The 20,945-nt window shown below is 39.5% G+C and overlaps 1 protein-coding gene across 2 annotated transcripts in view; it reads left to right on the forward strand.

Annotated features, from left to right (window-relative positions):
* The window catches only part of DIS3L2 (DIS3 like 3'-5' exoribonuclease 2), a 380,422-nt gene that overhangs the window by 162,034 nt on the left and 197,443 nt on the right, over positions 1-20,945 (forward strand). For both annotated transcript variants that reach the window (XM_082466171.1, XM_082466170.1), the window contains one exon: positions 3,994-4,241. In XM_082466171.1, coding sequence (XP_082322297.1) covers positions 3,994-4,241 — 248 coding nt within the window. The remainder of the gene's footprint in view (positions 1-3,993; positions 4,242-20,945) is intronic.

The following is a 20,945-nucleotide window of genomic DNA, read 5'->3' on the forward strand; positions in this document are numbered from 1 at the left end:
TTGAGCCCTGGTCCGGGAAGATCCCACATGCCGTGGAGCAACTAAGCCCGTGCGCCACAACTACTGAGCCTGTGCTCTAGAGCCTGTGCGCCACAACTACTGAAGCCCGCGTGCCTAGGGCCTGCGCTCTGCAACAAGAGAAACCACCACAAGGAGAAGCCCGTGCACCACAACAAAGAGTAGCCCCTGCTCGCCACAACTAGAGAAAGCCCTCACGCAACAATGAAGACCCAACACAGCCAAAAATAAATAAAATTAAATCTTTAAAAAAAAGTTTTATATGCTAGTGACATTCAGATATGGGATCAAACACAGCTGATCCTCGCTATGCAGATAGGCTCCTGGTGGAAGGAGTGGTACAATGACAAAGGATGGAGTATGTGATAGCATGAGGTTTTCCTTTACCAGAGGCATCCGCCAGCACGTGTAACCTGGGAATGCGGCGTTGCCACTCAGTCTAGCAAGTTGGTTAGGAGAGTGTTTCCTGCATATCGACATGAGGAATTTCGAAATTATATTACATATATTTTACTCTCCCCTGCCAATTGCCCATTCAGTTATCTAGATCTTTATTTTAATAAGCATTTTGAATACTAACCATATACTAGGCAATATGATAGGTGTGAAAGAGTATAATGAACGGAAAGATCGAGGGCTGGGTCTGGCTCACAAATTTGTGTTTTGCTTGACCTGTGCAATATTTAAAATTTTTGGCTTAGTAGCTTATACAAAAAAAAAAAAAAAAAGGAGTGTCAGGCTTCTGGCGTCTCTTGACAAAACAAAACATCCAGCAACAGTCGGCCACGTTCTTAAATGACTTTGGTCAGAGCTGAGTAGAGGCAACATCTTTCAGTGGAATTTGTGTTCTGCAATTTGCTGCTGCCCCCCAATGGTGCTCCCTCTCTTGCTATTTTTGGTTTTGGGGTTTATTTGTTTTTGTATAGTTTCTTAATGAATTCAGTCTAAAATTACGAGGCAAAACTTACACTGTGGTAAAGTCATTTCTGTGACAGCTAACACATGAATCATGAGTAATGTCGTGCTGATTTGTATACTTCTTGTTCTGTCGAACATTAAAACGAAAAGCATCAGACAAGATGGCATAGATTCGTTTCTCCTTGCTCCTCCCCCCTAAGCACAGCTACAAATTCTGGACAATAATAAGAAACAACCGAAGGAGAATTCTAAAAGATGAAAAGAGGAAGGCAAACTAGCTAGGGACTCTAGGGCTAGAAGAACAATGTAGTAGCAGGGGACTTTACAAGCCCTCCAACAACAGAAGGGGACCCAGGCCCCGGGTTTCTGGATCCCAACACCACACTAGAAGGTGGCTCAAGCAGACTTGTTCCTCACTCACATCTAACCGGTGGCCCTCCAACAGCACCAGGCAATCCCAGCAGCACCTATAAGACAGATTGACTGGGATCTCTGCTGATGGCAAGTGGCCAGGAAAAGGGCTCTCCTTCCCCACCACACCTGAGACTTCTCTCCCTCACCAAGAGATGCCAGGCGTCTGGGTGGCCCTGACAACAGGGATCCTGCCACAGAGGTGACCTAGCCCCAGAAGTCTCTTTGTCCCTATGGGCCTGAGACTCCCCTCCCCCACCTAGAGGTAACAGACAGCTGGGGGAACATCAGTAAGGGGGATCCTGCCGCAGCAAGCAGCCCAGCCTGGGAAGCCCCTTTGTCCTCATAGGTATGAGACTCCCCTCCCCAACCCAGAGACACCTGGCATCCAGGTGGCACTAGCAAGGGAGATCCTACCACAAGTATGTGGTCCAGGAAACCTCTTTATCCTCATGGGCCTGAGATGCCCCTCTCCCACCCAGAGATGCTGAGCAGCCAGGTAGCACCAGTCGAAGGGGGTGCCACTACCCCAAAAACCCTAAACGAGAAGCCTCTTTGTCTCTGCATGGACGTGGGCTAGGATGTGTTCCTCATCCACGTTAGAGAGACCAGCCAGGCGCCCAGGCCTCAGGAAGTTCCTGCCAGCCCCTCAGCAGTACCAGCAGAAACTAGTGGGAGCCCCAGTGGTACCTTGTCAACCAAACATATCAAAATAGCGTTGCAAAGGCTCTGAAAACTAAATTGTCACTGTAACTACAGCCCACAAAAGTAGTCCGGGACCTGCATGCTAACCCTAGACGGGGTGACTGCCTTCTAAAAGACAAGATTTAAATAAGACCTTGAACCTGCTAACATTATAGCCAAAAGGTCCAGGATACATTAGAAAATCACCTTATACCAAGAACCAGGAAAATCACTATTTGAGTGAGGAACGACAACTAACACCAAGTTAGTTGATGCCAACACCAAGATACTGCAGTTACCTGATAGCGATTTAAAATAGTCATCATAAATATGCTTTAACAGCAATTAAAAATTCTCTTGAAACAAATGAGAAAACTGAAGGTCTCAGCAAGGGAATAGAAGTTATAAAAAGGGAACTAAATGGAAATTATAGAACTGAAAAATACAGCAACAAATGAAATACTTGCTGGATGGGCTCAGTAGTAGAGTAGAGGTGACTCAGCACAGAATTAGTTAACTTGAGGGCCAATCAATAGAATTTACCCAATCTGAACAGAGAGAAAATACATTGAAAAAAAATGACCAGAGCCTCAGGAAGCCGTGGAACAGTAAAAAAAAATCCAGCATTCAGATAATTGGAGTCCCAAAAGAAGGATCAAGAGAGTGGGGCTTAAAGAATAGATTATGCTGGGGACTTCCTTGGTGGTCCAGTGGTAAATAATCCGCCTTCCTATGCAGGGGACGTGGGTTTGATCCCTGGTCGGGGAACTAAGATCCCACGTGCCGTGGGGCAACTAAGCCCACGTGCCACAAACTACAGAGCCCACATACCCTGGAGCTAGCATGCCACAACTAGAGAGAGAAAAAACCCTGCAGGCCACAACTAGAGAGAAGCCCGCGTGCCGCAACGAAGAGCCTGTGCCACACGCCTCAACGAAGACCCTGCCTGCCGCAACTGAGACCCCACGCAGCCAAAAAGAAAAAAAGAATACATTGTGCTGACTGGGAACAGGTTAAAAAAACACCTTAGAGATTTTGAGGTCCTAGCAACAGTTGTATAACATTAATGTGTGATGGTATCCATCTGTATGATTATAATTTTCTTCTTTTCTGGTGGACTCAGTAACTTGTGTTTAAGGTTAGAGAATAGCGGTGGCTGAATGGTTCCAGAATTGAGGATTTTTGGGGTAGGTGCAATGGAACAACAAGAGGGGTGAGGCATTTGATGATATACGTAACAGGACTTGAAGTGATGAAACATGGTGTCTCTGGCAGGTAGGAAGGGACTCAAGGCTAAGAGGTAGCTAACAGACATAGAGAGAAGGCAAGGGTCAAGGCACTAGTGGTCTTGATGTGGTGAAAAAGCCCGTGGAGGGGCACAGGAGAGTGAGAGAGCTGAATGATGGGTCAGTCCAAGATGATGTGTTTCTCTTCGTAGAAATAGCACGTACTTGTGCTATTGAATTTTTGCCTGGTGAAATGAGAGACTGGGTTTAATCTTGGAAAGAAGGAAGGTTAAAAGGTTTCAGCATTTGAAGGCATAATAAAGGAGTTATTTACGTTTAATAACATTTTAAAATAAACAACTATTGTGTTGTTCACCTGAGATACTGGTATAGTTCATGTGAGAAAAATGTAATGCAGAACAAATACCTGGAGCCGTACTTCCCTGCTGGAGTCTTACATATTTCTTTGAGACATAGGTCTTGGTTTTAAAAGCACTTTCATCTAATTAATCTGTGTATTGCTTAGTTTTCCTTGGGTATATGTGCTCGCTGGCTTCAGTTGTTGCAACTTAAATATAGATAACTTAGTCACAGAGCATCACTGAGAGGTACTTCATTTAGACTTAGAAAAACTGCTGGACCCAGATAGTTGACCAAATAACATCCTACTGACTTCTCCCAACTGTTATCCAGTCCTACAGATAAACAGCATTGACTATATCTTTGGTATTTTCAGGTGGTTTACATCTTGGAAAAAAAACATTCCCGTGCAGCGACTGGCTTCCTCAAACTCTTGGCCGATAAGAACAGTGAACTGTTTAGGAAGTATGCCCTGTTTTCTCCCTCGGACCACCGGGTGCCTAGAGTTTATGTACCTCTCAAGGACTGTCCTCAGGACTTTGTGACCCGGCCTAAAGATTATGCCAACACGCTGTTCATCTGCCGCATTGTGGACTGGAGGGAAGACAGCAACTTTGCCCTGGGGTAGGTGGCCTCTGGCGAGAAAAACCACAGATCCCAGACAGAGCTTGGTTTAGGTAGCATTTACGTAAACTTTTTTTGTGTGTGTATTTTAATTATTATTTCTTTATTAAAGCATGCGCACTAGGTGTGGTTCTTCAGAAATCACCCTTAGGTACCACCTCAACTGGCCACCTATAGGTTCCTTGAATTGCCAGGCAATCACCTTTTTTGTTTGTTTTTGGTTTTTGGCATAAAACATAAGCACATTCTGAACCTCTGCTTATTTCCTGTTATGTTATGAATCCTGTTTGTACTTGTGAACTTGAAAAGAATTCATTGTATCAAACAATCAGATCCCTCCTTTCAGACACTAGTGTTAAAATGTGTGAAATTCCAGGGGTATTCATGGGACCTCAGTCTCCCATGCTTTAAAATATGAATGTAAAGGTATGTTTGAATGATGTGCTTTTTTGGTATTGATCCTTCAGAGGTTTCACTTATGGCATTAAACATTCAATTACCCTACTGTAAACAGGGAAAGGTACCATGTTTTTAGGGAAGCTTTCAGAAACCAGTCTAACTTAAATATAGATTATATAGCCAGAGAGCATCATGGATAGCCATTTCCTTGTAATCTGAAGAAACTGCTGGACCTAGCTGTTTGATCAAATGCCGTGCCTGTTTCCTTCTTACAATTGGTATTCATTTTGAAAGATAAGTGGTATTAAGTTTTACCTATATCTGTAGCCCTTTATTATAGATGGTGTCTGGTTTATGCTTAGGTTTCATTTTAGGAAATGAAAATAAAGGCATACAAGCTAGAACAATTTGCTCTGACACTACTTTTAGTCTAATTTGGTGACTTGCTTGTTGGTCATCTAACTTGTACAGGATGGACCCTCCTGAGAATGTTCCGTGATTATGAGTGCCGACACTGAATGGATGGCCACAATGTGCTGCTTTGATGAGGTTTATTCCCTGCTTAGCCTTTTATGGTTAGTGAAGTAAACCAAATCAAATCTGTGTGTCCTAATGCAATTTAAGAAATACTATCCTGGACCACTTTCTCAGTGATACGAAGATCACTGTGATTTAGATGATCTCAGAGCCACTCAGGAACAGTTGCACTTTCTTTTTTGCTCTCAAGTGGTGGGATTGCAATGTCATCATTTTGAAGCCTAACTCATTATCCAAAAGTGACGTCAACCCCTTGAGCCCTAAATAGCCCTTCTCAGCGGCTTGCCAGTTTCTCACCATCCACTCAAAAGGCTCGATAATGGCTGTGCCACCTGGCCCTGGTGATTGTGCCCGCCACACTCTGCTTGGCAGTGAAAAGGGAACACTTTCACATCAAGGCAGGAAATCCAGCCTTGTCTTTTATCTGCCTTTCTGTCATATCCCATTGTGTATACTTGATTGGGCTGTTTCCTTAGTTTTTGAGCTGTAAGGGTGTAGTCAGGAAATCTTCACAGAATGAGTTTCTCTTATTACTCAGATGGCCCTTCAGGTGCTTTTTTTAACAGATGCTCCCTTACTTCATCAAGAACTCTTTTCTTGTGGGTAAAGTACAACAATAATCAAAAAAGGAGTCAGGCCTTTGAAGCAGCAAGGACATTCTCTGAATCTAAAGAAAGAATATTTTTAAATAATAACCATATATTAATCATCTATTTTTCAAAATGCAAAAGTTTGAAGATTCTCATACTTAGATGGAAAACTGTGCTTTTTCTCTACCTTTTTACTATAGAGACATTCCAAATTGTCTTTTATGGAAATAAGCCTTTTAAAATCTTTGTGGAAAAGAGAAAATTTATCTCAAGAAATAAAAAGTGGCGGGTTTTCATGATGAAGTTCTCAGCTGACATCTGTCTCGTGAGGGGTGCGTGGTGCAGCTGTTGCCTGTTGGTGGTCGCCTTGCTAGTTTGTTCTGGCTATCTGTTACTGATCTTTAGGAGCTGAGGTCACCGTTTCCCAGTCAGAACATGCTGTGCTGTGACCGCTTGGGTTTCCTCTCTCATCTTTGCCAGGTTCTGACCCGGAGCGTGAAGGTAGTACTTGCTCTGGGTATGAATGTGAAAGCATAGAAACCATGCCTAAAAACCAAGTTTAACCGAAGCGCCTTTCTTTTGAATTTCTTCCCTGCTCCAGCACTCTACCCTTAAAAATTATTGAACTTCTGCCTATATAATTGCTGCTGATTATTCAAGTCCAAAGTCATTTACTTCTTCTGTAGTTAAATTCAGTTCACAAAGACAGGTGTTAATCATATGTGTAAGTCACTGCTGTATTGTGTGAGAAATACAAAGGTAAACAAGCTGTGGTTTCTTTATTTAAAGAAATGATAACCTAATGCAGAAGGAGTTTACATAAATGTCCTAGGATTAATTTGATTCTAAGAAATGGAATCCTACTTGATCTAATTTAAATAAAAGTGGTGATTAATATAAGACATTGGTGGTTCACCTAAAACCCAGGGCAGTAAGCGTAGGCAGGTCTCATGAGGAGCTCAGAACTAACAGGGTGGCAAAGGAGTCACAGCTTCTCTCTCAACCACCCTGACCAGTCCAGCCACCACATGGTATCTTTTCTCTACCGCTTTCTGCACATGAGTTGTATTCGTCTGCTTTTCTCTACACAATAGCCACTTACCTGCTTGATAGCGTACATGGCCCCCAAATGGTACTGCCAGTCCTCTGCAGGTCACACACTGTAGTCTACAGCACAACACAGAATTCCTAGGGTAGAAGATCTTTATTGGTCTCTTGAGAGAGTTATTTGCCTAATAGTTTTAAACAGAGGTAGGGGTCCGAGGTCCTGCGATCCACTGCCCCATTATCAGGGACTGGGGGACTCAACTCTCTGGCAAAGAGTGTGGGTAAAGCAGATGGACTGAATGTCCTGTCTCTTTGAGCTCTAGCTGTGGTGCAAAGCAGAGTGTTGTAAGCTCTTCCATAGGAATATAATAATTTTCTGGAAGCTTAGAGGAGGTGGATGAAGGGGGAAATCCAGGGTTGCTTCTGGGAGAGTGGAAGCCTCTTTGCTAAAAGATCACTCTGATTCAGGGTCCAGAGTGGGTGGGAAGGGCCATGACTGAAAGCAAGCAGTAGGCTGTCGCACTAAGATGGGCGGGAGAGCCTGCAGTAAAGGAGCTGCGGTGAGGGAAGCAAAAGGAATGAAAAGAGTCAGGGGAGATGAAGAAGGTAAATTTTCTCAGACATGGTAACCAATTGGAAGTGGGGCATGAAAGAGAAGGACAGAACCTTGAATGAACTCTCAGGCCTCTGACTTGCGTAATTGGTTAGATGATGGCATCTAATCGTAATTCATCAAGGACAACTTCATCTCCTACCATTCCCTTCACTTATGCCTCATTGCTTGCCGTTTCATTGCTAACTGTGTTCCTAGCTCCAGACTTCTGCACACTACACTTCCTTTCCCAGCAGCGGCTTTCTCCTCTCCCCAGTGTTTATTTAGTGAAATACTCAACTTTGAAACTTAACTCGGTCGTCTACTCGGAAAACGTCGCCTCACTGAGTCCTCCGTCATGGTGCTCCCGTAGTTTCTAATAATACCACTCTCAAAGCTCTCATCTGTTTGTATTGTAATTGCTTATGTAAGTTATTTACTTGGCCATGAACTTCTTTAGGACAGGGATGCTCAGTGAATGTTTGCTGGCTGGTCAGATGGGTAGGTGAAAATGATTTGATGACCCCAAGGTCTTCAGCCGTGTTGGCTAGGAAGATGTTGTACCATAAATCAAGCTAGAAAACACAGGAGTAGTTTAGAACAGAAAGTGATGAGAACCAGGTTCTATGGTTTCAAAATCAACACTTGATAACAATATACAGTCAGTATATAACCGCAGGTGGAGAACCCCACATTTAGAATCTTTAACAAAAAGGTTAAGTAGCATGTGCACATTAATAGAATGTATAATTTCAGTAGCTTTGGAAGGGGCCTTCAGGAGGCCATCAGTCTTGGTGCCCCCTTCAGTGTAAGCATTGCTTCTCTGGCACTCCCAGTGGCACTTTGGTGCCTCCAGTTAAGGGAAGCCCAAAGAGAATTATAGTACTAGAGACCTGTAGTTGTTAAAAGTTATTTTTTATCTTGTTCTTGGAATTGCCATGAGAGATTTCAGTTGAACCTTATTCACCTCTATACGTTACATGCCACACTTTGATGAACCTTAGTCCTGTAATGCTATCAAAAATCTAAGGGTAATCTGTTCTTAGTGAACCCTTACTGGCTTTTCGGGATCACTGCTTTTTGTTATGCATCACAACGTACTTAGTACTTTTTATATTTAGTACTAGATTCTTGTCCAAGATACTTAAAAAGCCACATTGGCTTCCTTGCTGGAATGATTTGTAATTATATAATCAGACTTATAGTTTTAAGAGCTTCTCAACTCTCTTAAATCATCCTTCCCTTTAGAAACTCTTGCAGTGGAATTCATGCTTATACTTTCTCAGACCTTTGTGAAATCTGCTATCCTAAAGTATAGAGTTTACAGTCCCAGCCTTCTCTTCCAGGATGTCATGCACATGGAGATATCAAGGTCACTTTCTCCTAGATTTATCATGGTTTCTTCTTCTGGAATATTTAAGGATAAATCTTGAAGAAAATGGAAAAGTTTTACAGCAGCTACTGTGAAAAACATAATAGTGTTTCTTGGCAACACTGAAGACTAACTAAAGATCTATGACATGAATTGACCTAGAGCAAACTGACATATTTATATTACTTTCTCTAGCAAACTTTGGTAGCTTTAAGGGATGGGAAGGAGGAAAATGAATAGGTCAGTGCATGTATAGCAGGGTTGAGAAATTTTTGGTTGAACATGGATTGTCTAGGCTTAATGTCATAGTACTGCTCATTTTAAGAGAATGAAGGACAGCAGCTTCCATTGGAGAGAGTGACCGGGTGAGGTGAAAGGAGAGGAAGGGAAGTTCTGATTGACGATGTGTGTGGTGGGGAAGAAGTGGTTGATGGGGAAGGGGGTCTGTTCTGGTATCTTCTTCAACTCCCACCTTTGCACCTATAAGGTGTCAGTAATCAGACAATCAGAAATATTTGTTGACTAACAGAAGCAAATACTTTTACTCTTCCATTCAGGTTTGATAGATACCGAATTTCTTATGAGGTAGATATGAATTGGGGAGGTGATCATTAAATTACATTAAACTGTATTTAGGAAAATGAAACAGTAACTAGGTTGGTAGAAAAAACAAACAGGATAAATTAGTTTGTTTCATTGAGGCATAGCCTACAAGATTTGCAAATTGAAAAATAGCTCTAGCTAGTCCTTCCCCCTGTGCAAAGAGTATTTCACCTTTTCAAGAGAATGTTCGTATCTGAAGACTCTTCTGAGGAAGAGGCTGTGTTATGTAATCCTAAAAACTTGTGTTACCAAACTTAGACTTTATAAGTCCTTTTCGGGGGGGTGTGGCTCTAGCTTGGCTGGTAGACAAAAAGCAAATCAGGCTGAGGAGGGGGCTCTTTTTTGTGACTGTTGGGCTCCACCTGGTGGCCTGGAAGGATCCGCTTTGGTAAAAGCTAATGTCTTCAACACTGAGAGCATCTTTGTCAAAACAGAGCAAAAGTAAAAGGAATGGAGGAGAGTGGTCCTGATGCAGGCTTTGTTTACAAATTGTTCCTTCCTTGTACCGTGTGCAATCATTAACCCTTCTTCCACGGTTGTCAGCTTCATCCACAGTCTTCTTGAAAATATTATTTTAAAGTATTAGAGAACCGTAGCTACCATCAGCCTCCTCTTTGCTCCCTTCACATTGACATTAAGCTCTTCACTCTGAATCTTTAGGGCCTTCCCTAAAATCAGTCAGTGTTATTGAGCCTTGCTTCTCTTCCACATTCTGTCATCACTGATCTGCCCACACTTTTTTTTTTAAAGTCCCCAATTCCTTACCTGCTGCCTTCTGCTGCATCATAATACTGAGCCAGAAAAAGGGAAATGATATGTTCTTTCCTCCTGATTATAGAAAATAATACCTAAAATATACAGCTCAAGTATTTGCCATACTTTGTTTTCACTGTGTATTGTTACTGAAGTTCTGGGTGTGGCCATGTTTTGATTGTTCTCCACTTGCAGGTTCTCAGGGATCTGATATACCATTGTATCTGTTTGCATGGGGTTTCCAACATAGGCCAATATGCATGAAAGCATTTATGTGAGAGCGATAATGATAGTGATAATCACTCCAAGAATGTATGACTGCCTTCCTGTGTATAGCCTAGTTTTAAGGCTAAAACTTTATGAGGCTGTGTGGTAGAGGAAGGAGGATGAATGGCTTGCAACACTAATGTTGACTGTTAAGTGTTCCTATTTTCTTTAAGGCACAGAGACCAATTCGAAGGACTTTCCTGTCTTAATTTCTTCTATCGGTAGCTGGGCCCTTCCCTCAGTAAGGTTTTTACTAGCACATTACGCAGAACAGTGGACCTAATGCTTATTTGTTGAGAATGTTTGCACATACACACAACTCCCAAGTGTAAGAAGCTGGGAATGTTTCAGTACTGTCCTGATTAATCTTACAGTAGGACCCAGTTGTAACAGCGATTGTGAATGGGAACAGTATTTGTGGAGGAACTCTGGTGAGTGAAAAAAATTGAGGTAGTGATCATTATAAATTATTCTAATGAGGAAAACTTTCTATCTCACAACTATTTGTTATTGCAGTATCAAAATTTTTTAAAAATTGCAGTTTTTTCCAATACATACTCATTATATATTTGATATTAAGATTATTTAAAACATGTGCTATAGAAAGTGAAAATTTTCCAGAATTTCATCCCCTGAAATAATCACTATTAAGGGTTGGGTATATATTTGTCTAAAATATTGTTTTAAAATATTTATTGGACTTCCCTGGTGGTGCAGTGGTTAAGAATTTACCTGCCAATGCAGGGGACACGGGTTTGAGCCCTGGTCCAGGAAGATCCCAGGAAGCAGTTGTGGGGCACTGGCGGAGCAACTAAGCCCGTGCGCCATGACTACTGAGTCTGCGCTCTAGAGCCTGTGAGCCACAACTGCTGAGCCCGCGTGCCACAACTACTGAAGCCCGTGCGCCTAGAGCCTGTGCTCCACAACAAGAGAAGCCACCGCAGTGAGAAGCCCGCACACCACAACAAAGACTAGCCCCCGCTCGCCGCAACTAGAGAAAGCCCGTGCACGGCAACAAAGACCCAATGCAGACATACATACATACATACATAAAGAAATAAATAAAATGAGGTTTCCTTTATTAAAAAAATATTTATTAATATTAATTGCAAAGTATGTTTCACAGATAAAAGAATACATGTAACACTTATGTAATTTTTGAATTCTTGTATTTAAACCAACCCTTGAACTCACCACCCAGATTAAGAAATCTGTCACAATACTGTTGAAGCTCCCTGTGTGTTCCTCTCTGTCCTAACCCCTAATTTTTTCCCAGGAGGTAACCACTGTCTCAAACATACACTTTTCTTTATAATTTACCCATATTTATATCCCTGAAAGTGTTAGTTTTTGCTTGTTTTTGAACCTTATAAAAAATACCATGCTACACAGATTCTTCTGCGACTTGCTTTTTTTTCATTTAACATTATGTTTCCAAGATATATTCATATATTTCATTCATTTTAATTCATAATATTTCTATTTCCTGAAATATACTATAATTTGTTTATCTAGCAGTGCATATTTGGGTTGAACCAAGGTTTTTGCTATTATAAACGATGCTCCTATGAACATTCCAGTGCTTACTAACTGGTTTCTCTAGACTCTACTTAAGAGTAAAATTACTGCATCATCTGTGATACATATGTGCATGTTTAACTTTACAACTTTACAGCCAAATCATTTTCCAAAGTGGCGGTACCCGTTTTTAGTCCTACCAGCAGTGTTTAAACTCCATTGCTTCACATTCTTATCAACATGTGATATTGTTAGACTCTTCAGTTTTTGCCAAACAAGTGGATGTAAAATGGTATCTCATTGTGATTTCAATTTGTATTTTCCTAATTACTGATGAGATTGCGCACCTTTTCATATATTTATGGTCATTATGTTTCCTCTCCTAGAGATTATCTTTAATGTTTTTACTCATTTTTTTCAGAGTTAATTTTTTTGTTTAGATAATTTAGATTTAAAATTGCAAAAATGGTACAGAGAGTTCCTGTATCCCCTTTACCCAGCTTCTCCTTATGTGAACATCTTTATATTATCATAGAATATTTACCAAAACTAAGACATTAACTTTGGTACAATACTGTTAAATAAAGTATAGGATTTATTCAGATCTTATCAGGTTTTCCACTAACCTCCTTTTTCTGTTTGAGCATCTGGTCCAGGATCCTACATTGCAGTTGTCATGTCACTGTAGTTTTTCCAATTTGTGATAATTCCTCAGCCTTGTCTTTCATGACCTTGACACTTTTGAAGAGTACTGGTCAGTGATTTTGAATGTTTCTCAGTTTGGGTTTGTCTAATGTCTTCTCATGATTAGATTGAGATTAAGCATTATTGGGAAGGATACCACAAAGTGATGTACATCATATCAGGGGGTACGTGATATCAGTATGTATACTGGTGAAGTTAACCTTGATCACTTGGCTAAGATGGTATCTGCCAGAATTCCTAACTTACTATTTTCCCTTGTAAATACTATACTATATTCTGGGAGATATTTTTTGAAACTCTGCAATTCTCTTTTTGCTTAAACTTTCACTCACTCATTTTAGCATTCTTTTTTAATTGGGCTGTTTGTCATTTGATTTTTTGGAGTTTAAAAAAATATTCTAGAAAGTAGTCTTTTAGCAGCTAATAATACGGAAAATATCTTTTCCTTGGTTTAAGAGTTGTCTTTTCATGTTGTTAATGTTAACTTCTGAAGAACAGACACTTTAAGTTGCATTTTCTAACTTTTTGGTGCTGGTATATAAAATTACAGTTAATTTTTGTATATTAATTCTTTATCCAGACACCTTGCTAAATCCCCTTATTAATTTTAATACTTTGGGTATAGTTTTCTTTGGATTTTTAATGTAGATAATCATATCATTGGTAAACAGATTTGTTTCTTCAATTCAAATCCCTAAAACTTTTATTTCTTTTTCAAATCTTCCTGAACTGGCAACTCACAATTGGGAAGGAGATATTTTCCACACAAATAAGTAATGACAGTTCAATTTTGAGTGAAAGAAATAGTAGCAGGCATTTTTTTCTTGTTCCTGATTTTTTTGATATTAGTATTAATAACTTTGCTAACGTGGCAGCTGGTTATTAAAGGACTCAAGTGTTTACCTAGATCCATGTTTTGGGTTTTATTTATTTTTTTACCATCTTCAGTTTTCTTAGTTTTCCTTTGGAGTTTCAAGGAGGAATAGAATGCCTTTTTTGCAGGCTCAAGAACATTAATTTGTTTATTTATTCAACCATCATGTATTGGGCACTTAAGATGAACAAGCATCAGTGTAAGATGCAGAAACAAAGAAATGTTTATTCTCTTTAGGATGATTCTCCTCATCTATAATAAATAAGAGCTGTACAATACCTAAACCACTATTACACAGCTAGAAAGAGGCATGTGCCAGAAAGGAGATATAATCAAAGGAGAGTGATAATACTGAGGAGAGAGATCTGCTCTGGGGAAGGGATGACTTCTTGGTCTTGCTGCTGTATTCCATGAAGGTGAAATGAGCTTGTTTTATTTTTGGGGGGCCTGGTTCAACATGGAAATCATAAAGGGAGTGGCTTTAAGATAGAAATACATTGCTTAAGGAAGGAGCCATTAATAGTATTTTTATGCTCTAGAACCAGCAGTACCATGTCAGTGTGTACTGAATATCTACAAGATATATGATGTGAACAGTCCTGAGATTTTATTTTTGGTAGTAAGAGCTTTATATTTTCTGTTGCAGAGTGAATGGAAGGAAAGGAAAGTTTGCTTCTCATGGAAGATATTTTAAAATATTTTTATATTAGTTAGGATGCTTTTAGCACCAAGTGATAGAAAACCCTGACCCAAAGTGACTTAAATAATAAGGGAATATATTATCTCACATAAGTGGGAATCCAGAGGTTGTGCAGGCTTCAGGCCTAGTATAGTCAGTGACTTGATATTATCAGATTGCCCTTTGCTGTTTTCAGTGATCTAGCAGTGGATTCTCTACGGCTGTGAAGATGGCTGCCAGTGTGGTCAAGCTGCATGCTTTCTTGATCACATCAAACAAGGAAGGGGGAAATTCTGTCCACCAACCATGATATCGATTATGGTCTGCAGGGGAGCTATGCTCTGATTTTATTAGAATAATGAAGCTCTAAAGATGAGATGAGTTCCCTCTATGAAGAAGATTAGGTTTCTATTAGGAAGGAGGAAGAGGGGATTGAATGTTGGTTAGGCAACCAGCACTGGGCACCATAGTTTCATTATAATAAATGTTTCTATAATTTTTAAATTAAAAATGTTACAACGTTAAAGGAAGTTTAGAAAATAGAGAAAATAGTCACTCATAATCCTTTTTCTCTAAAAAAAATCAACACCATTCCCTTTTAATCTTTTCATAAATGTTTTTACATAGTTAAATTATACTATTCCTAAATATATTTTATTTTTTTACTTTATGTCATAGTCATTTTTATGTTGCTACATCTTCAAAATTATTTTTTAAATGCATAATACTCAGTTGAACAAATATGCCATGGTTCAGTTTATCATTTACCTATTAGTGGAAATCTAGATAACTTCTTTTACTCATTTGTCTCAGTTTTATTTTTTAGAACGGTTTTATATTTACAGAAAAATTGTCAAGATAGTACAGAGAGTTCTCATATACCCCCGCACCTAGTTTCCCCTGTTGTTAACATGTAGTATGGTGCATTCGTTACAGTTAATGAACCAAAACTAATATGTTATTATTAACTAGGGTCCATACTTTTATTCAGAAATCCTTGATTTAAAAAAAAAAAAATCTAACGTCCTTTTTCTGTTCAGGGCTCCCATTTAGAATACCTGTATATCACATTTAGTTGTCATGTCTCTTTAGGGTCCTCTTGGCTGTGAGAGTTTCCAAGTTATTTGGTTTGTTTTTTTTTTTAATTCTTTATCAATCATAACTTTTATTTTTATTTTTTTAAAATTAATTTATTTATTTTTGGCTGTGTTGGGTCTTCGTTGCTGTGTGCGGGCTTTCCCTAGTTGGGGCGAGCAGGGGCTACTCTTAGTTGTGGTGCGCGGGCTTCTCACTGCGGTGGCTTCTCTTGTTGCCGAGCACAGGCTCTAGGCCTGCGGGCTTCAGTAGTTGTGTCTCGCCGGCTCTAGAGAGCAGGCTCAGGAGTTGTAGCGCACGGACTTAGTTGCTCTGCGGCATGTGGGATCTTCCTGGACCAGGGCTTGAACCCGTGTCCCCTGCATTGGCAGGCGGATTCTTAATCACTGTGCCACCAGGGAAGTCCCCCAAGTTATTTTTGAAGGACATATTTTAGTGCAGAGTAGGTTGCTTTTTAAGAGAATTGGCCATTTAAAAAATTTATTTATTTATTTATTTATTTATTTATTTATTGGCTGCGTTGGGTCTTCATTGCTGCATGCAGGCTTTCTCTAGTTGCGGCAAGCAGGGACTACTCTTGGTTGTGGTGTGCGGGCTTCTCATTGCAGTGGCTTCTCTTGTTGCAGGGCACGGGCTCTAGGCGCATGGGCTTCAGTAGCTGTGGCTCGTGGACTCTAGAGTGCAGGCTCAGTAGTTGTGGCTCCTGGGCTTAGTTGCTCCACAGCATGTGGGGTCTTCCCGGACCAGGGATTGAACCCGTGTCCCCTGCATTGGCAGGTGGATTCTTATCCACTGCGCTACCAGGGAAGCCCCTGGCCAGACATTTTGATGCAACATTGAATCATAGTTGTCCTAAAGCAGCTGTTATCATCTTTTCAGACAGTGAATAGAAGACAGAAACGGCTTAGAAAGTTGTAATATTTAAACTGTAACACATGAAAGGGAAAGTTACTTTCAGTATTCATTTAAAATAAAATTTGCACTGAAATAAAAATATAAAACAAATCCTTCTGTAAGAGAAATACACAATGTGTAAGTCAGTTCCTTACTAGCTTCTGCTTTTGTTTAGATCCCAAGGTATTTTGGTTTTTAGGGTGATGGCAGAATTTATAAGTAGACAGCATATGATTTTTTCTGAGGCATCTAGGGTCTGAATACATGAGCTCTTATTGCTGACCTGTTAGATTTTTATCTCCTGCAAGCTATCTAGTCTATGCTACTATCAAATGCATCTTGAGTGAAAACCTATAATAAATTTATTTAAATATGATATTTGAGAAACATTCTCTGCAACTTAGTAAAATAAATGTTAATTACTACTAATAGAAACTTGGAGTCATTGATCACATTTGGAGGCCCTAATCAAAATATAATTTTGTTTTTATAGGCCATGTTATAATTTCAATGAACAAATCAAGGTTCTTTGGACTCAGAATAGAGCCTGGTGAAAAAATTTTGCCAGAACACAAAGCAACAATAAAATTAAATAAAAGACAGGGTTTTTTTTTTACTTTAAATTTCAGCAAAGATCTAATGACTGACCTGACTTGTTCTGACGAATATTAGGTCCATCATCACCTGCTTACTTTTGTCCTCCTTTCCTTTCACCTTTCCATCCCAACAGAAGTGGATCCAGTACTCAGCACTAGTCTTCTTTTTGGGGAAATTGCTCCATTTCTTGGTAGGCTGTCGTCTTTATCTAGTAGTCCTTCAGAAATGGTTTGTGAGAATTACATTCTGTGAGTTCTTGCGTTTAAAAATCTTCATCTTTAAAGTCCACTAACTTCAGTGGTAATTTTCTGTATTAGTTTTTCCCGAGACATGATATATACCCTTTCTGTCTGTAAAATTTCTTTTATTTCAGGAAAGTTGTCTTAGTGATATTTTTGAAAATGTTCTCTATTTCATATATGCAGTTCCTTCCTTCAGGAATATCAGTTATGCCAATGTTTGATCTCCTTCACCTACCTTTCATACCTGTTTTCCCTATAATCTTTTTATACTCTTAGTACGTTCCAATTTGATTTTTTCCCACTTCTCTCAGACTTTTCTCTATGATCCTTAGTTTTTTCAAATAGTGTCAGTTCTTCATTAGTTATCTCCCGTATGACTTTTCATTTCTATGATGGTTTTGTTTTTCTTTTCTACTTATTTCCGGTTTTCTACGTCTAACACACTAGTTTTTATTTCCTTTTGTGAAATTTATTTATTTTGTATGCACTTGGATCTTTGCTTTAAGCTCTTCTTTAGTGGTGATATTTTCATAAATTTTTGAGTTCTTGCTAACATCTTTGGTCAAGATAGTCATTTCTGTGTCTGTATACTTATAAAGTATGTTTTATCCTTCTGCCATTTCCCTTTTTTGTTCTTTTCTTCCTTTTTACATGCAGTATTTTTTTTAGTGGAACACCTGGAATGGCTCCTCTCCCCACCTTCCCCCCCTGCATCTTTAAATAATGAGTTCTTAGATTTTAGCATTATAGTTTTTAAGTTGGATATTATAAAATGCCGTTTGTTCAGGTGTTTAAGCCCTCCATTAACAAGCATAAGATGATCATTTTTGGCCACTCCAGTCTCACCAAGTAGGAGTAGGATGGCCACTGTGTTTTAAGTCTGCCTCACAAAGACTGTTACTGAGACTCCTACCCACATATTAGAATGTGTTTCTTTTCATATTAGTTTAATTCTCTAATAAGCTCTATATGATCTACTTTGTTGTTTATACTTCTTCCAAAAACTGTGTATGCTGTTGGATTATATGTATGGTTAATTATTTTACATTTTTTTTAATACTGTAGGAGAGAATCATGTGAAATTGTGTTTTATAGGTAAAAAATGGTCATATATATTGGTAATTTCATATGGATCAACATAATATATGATTAACCTCTTTACATCATTACTTGCCATTCTTGAACCCTTACTTCTGAGTCATCTCTCAGCTGACTTGAATTGCACATAGTTTTTTTCGGGAAGGAAGTAGGAAGTATATTTCATGCCTTGTTAATAAATTAGTTGGGATTCTTGGAGTCTTAGCTTTGAATTCAGAGGAATCACAACTGTGTCCTCAGAGGTACTAAAGTCTCTCAAATATAGAAGTGAGTATTACTGTGAGTGGGTCTTAAGTATGACAGTGAAAGGCCCAACCCCTCCCTTGCACTCCTGGTCCCCAGACGATGTGCACAACTCTAGAATAATAAAAGCAACGTTATATCCCAACCTCATAAGGTGTTACCTCCTGATTTAGCCCGTCAGTACACCATTCTAATCAGTGAATTCAGTGGGCTTCTCTACTTCTGTAAGGTGAAATTCTTGATTACAAACAGTACTGAGTGAGGTAACATAATAGCTTAAACAGTATTTGGTAAATCTATGGATTATGGTGTTTATAAGCAAGGTGGGTAGAACAAATGAAGACAGCAAACCCAAACCCAGAATTAGTGTTTCTTTTAATGGAGAAAGATTACTGTCCTCTCCATCATAGAAGAGCTCAGTGAACTAAATCTGCTCTCAGCTGGTTGGTGGGTCCTCCTGCCGTGGTTCTGTATCAGGGGCACAGAGTTGGTTGCTGCTGCTGGACAGCTGGCATCCTGTAAGGGTTGGTTAGCATTAGTGAGAGGAAGCCCATGCTGTGGAGCTCATTTCCTGTTACCAGGTACTTTGTTCTTATGCCCATTGAGCAAGCACTGCAGTGCCTGGGGAAGGGGGTTGGTTGACATTCTCAAGGTCATCTTGCCTCCACAGTGGGAGTCTTTTTCTGACCATTCTCGTGGAACACAAATAATCATACTCTGGGCCCATTGCAGTCGGCCCGTTTCGCCATGTCTGTTCCCCAGATGTCTTTGTCACCAGTCCTCCACTCTTCCTTCTTTTAGGTCCCTGCCCATCTGGTTAAACATGTAGCCTCTGCCCATCAGGCCATCTTTCCTCAACCAAAGTAGACCATGGATATATTGCTTGCAGTTCTGCCTGCAGGGAGGAAGTTTCTGCTCTACTGTCTTTTCACAGACCACCGCTTAGGATGGATATGCCAGCATAGTCCATTTATGACTTGTGACAATGAAAGGTCAGTTAGAACTAGGCATCCAAGGTACTCAGACCTTTCTGCATCTTCCTATATCTTGTGTTTCCTAATCTTGTATTTCTATGTATATACATATGTGACATATATATATATATGGTTTGGTTCTCTTGAGTGTTACTCCTTCTGATTAGTACTCCTGCTTTTCATGTAAGAGACTTAGTAAGACTCTGAATTCAACAATATAGTGACTTATCACCCTTGGATTTTTATTTATTTATTTATTTATTTATTTATTGGTTTTGGGGTTTTTTTGTTTATCTTATTTTATTTATTTATTTTTTATACAGCGGGTTCTTATTAGTTATCTATTTTATACATACTAGTATATATATGTCAATCCCAACCTCGCAATTCATCCCACCACCACCGCCACCCGCCCCGCCACTTTCCCCCCGTTGTGTCCATACATATGTTCTCTACATCTGTGTCTCTATTTCTGCCTTGCAAACCGGTTCATCTGTACCATTTTGCTAGATTCCACATATATGCGTTAATATACGATATTTGTTTTTCTCCTTCTGGCTTACGTCACTCTGTATGACAGTTTCTAGGTCCATCCACGTCTCTACAAATGACCCATTTTCATTCCTTTTTATGGCTGAGTAATATTCCATTGTATATTTGTACCACACCTTCTTTATCCATTCATCTGTCGATGGGCGTCTAGGTTGCTTCCATGAGCTGGCTATTGTAAATAGTGCTGCAGTGAACATTGTGCATGTGTCTTTTTGAATTATGGTTTTCTCTGGGTATTTGCCCAGTAGTGGGATTGCTGGGTCATATGGTAATTCTATTTTTAGTTTTTTAAGGAATCTCCATACTGTTCTCCATAGTGGCTGTATCAATTTACATTCCCACCAACAGTGCAAGAGGGTTCCCTTTTCTCCACACCCTCTCCAGCATTTGTTGTTTGTAGGTTTTCTGATGATACCCATTCTAACTGGTGTGAGGTGATACCTCATTGTAGTTTTGATTTGCATTTCTCTAATAATTAGTGATGTTGAGCAGCGTTTCATGTGCTTCTTGGCCATCTGTATGTCTTCTTTGGAGAAATGTCTCTTTAGGTCTTCTTCCCATTTTTGGATTGGGTTTTTTTTTTTTTAATATTGAGCTGCATGATCTGTTTATATATTTTGGACATTAATCCTTTGTCCGTTGATTTGTTTGCAAATATTTTATCCCATTCTGAGGGTTGTCTTTTCGTCTTGTTTGTAGTTTCCTTTGCTGTGCAAAAGCTTTTAAGTTTCATTAGGTCCCATTTGTTTATTTTTGTTTTTATTTCCATTACTCTAGGAGGTGGATCAAAAAAGATCTTGCTGTGGTTATTGCAAAGAATGTTCCTCCTATGTTTTCCTCTAAGAGTTTTATAATGTCCGGTCTTACATTTAGGTCTTTAATCCATTTTGAGTTTATTTTTGTGTATGGTGTGTGTTAGGGAGTGTTCTAATTTCATTCTTTTACATGTAGCTGTCCAGTTTTCCCAGCACTACTTATTGAAGAGACTGTCTTTTCTCCATTGTATATCCTTGCCTCCTTTGTCATAGATTAGTTGACCATAGGTATGTGGGTTTATCTCTGGCTTTCTATCC

This window comes from Balaenoptera physalus, assembly GCF_965194825.1.
Source record: "Balaenoptera physalus genome assembly, chromosome: 6".
In the NCBI taxonomy this organism is placed as follows: domain Eukaryota; kingdom Metazoa; phylum Chordata; class Mammalia; order Artiodactyla; family Balaenopteridae; genus Balaenoptera; species Balaenoptera physalus.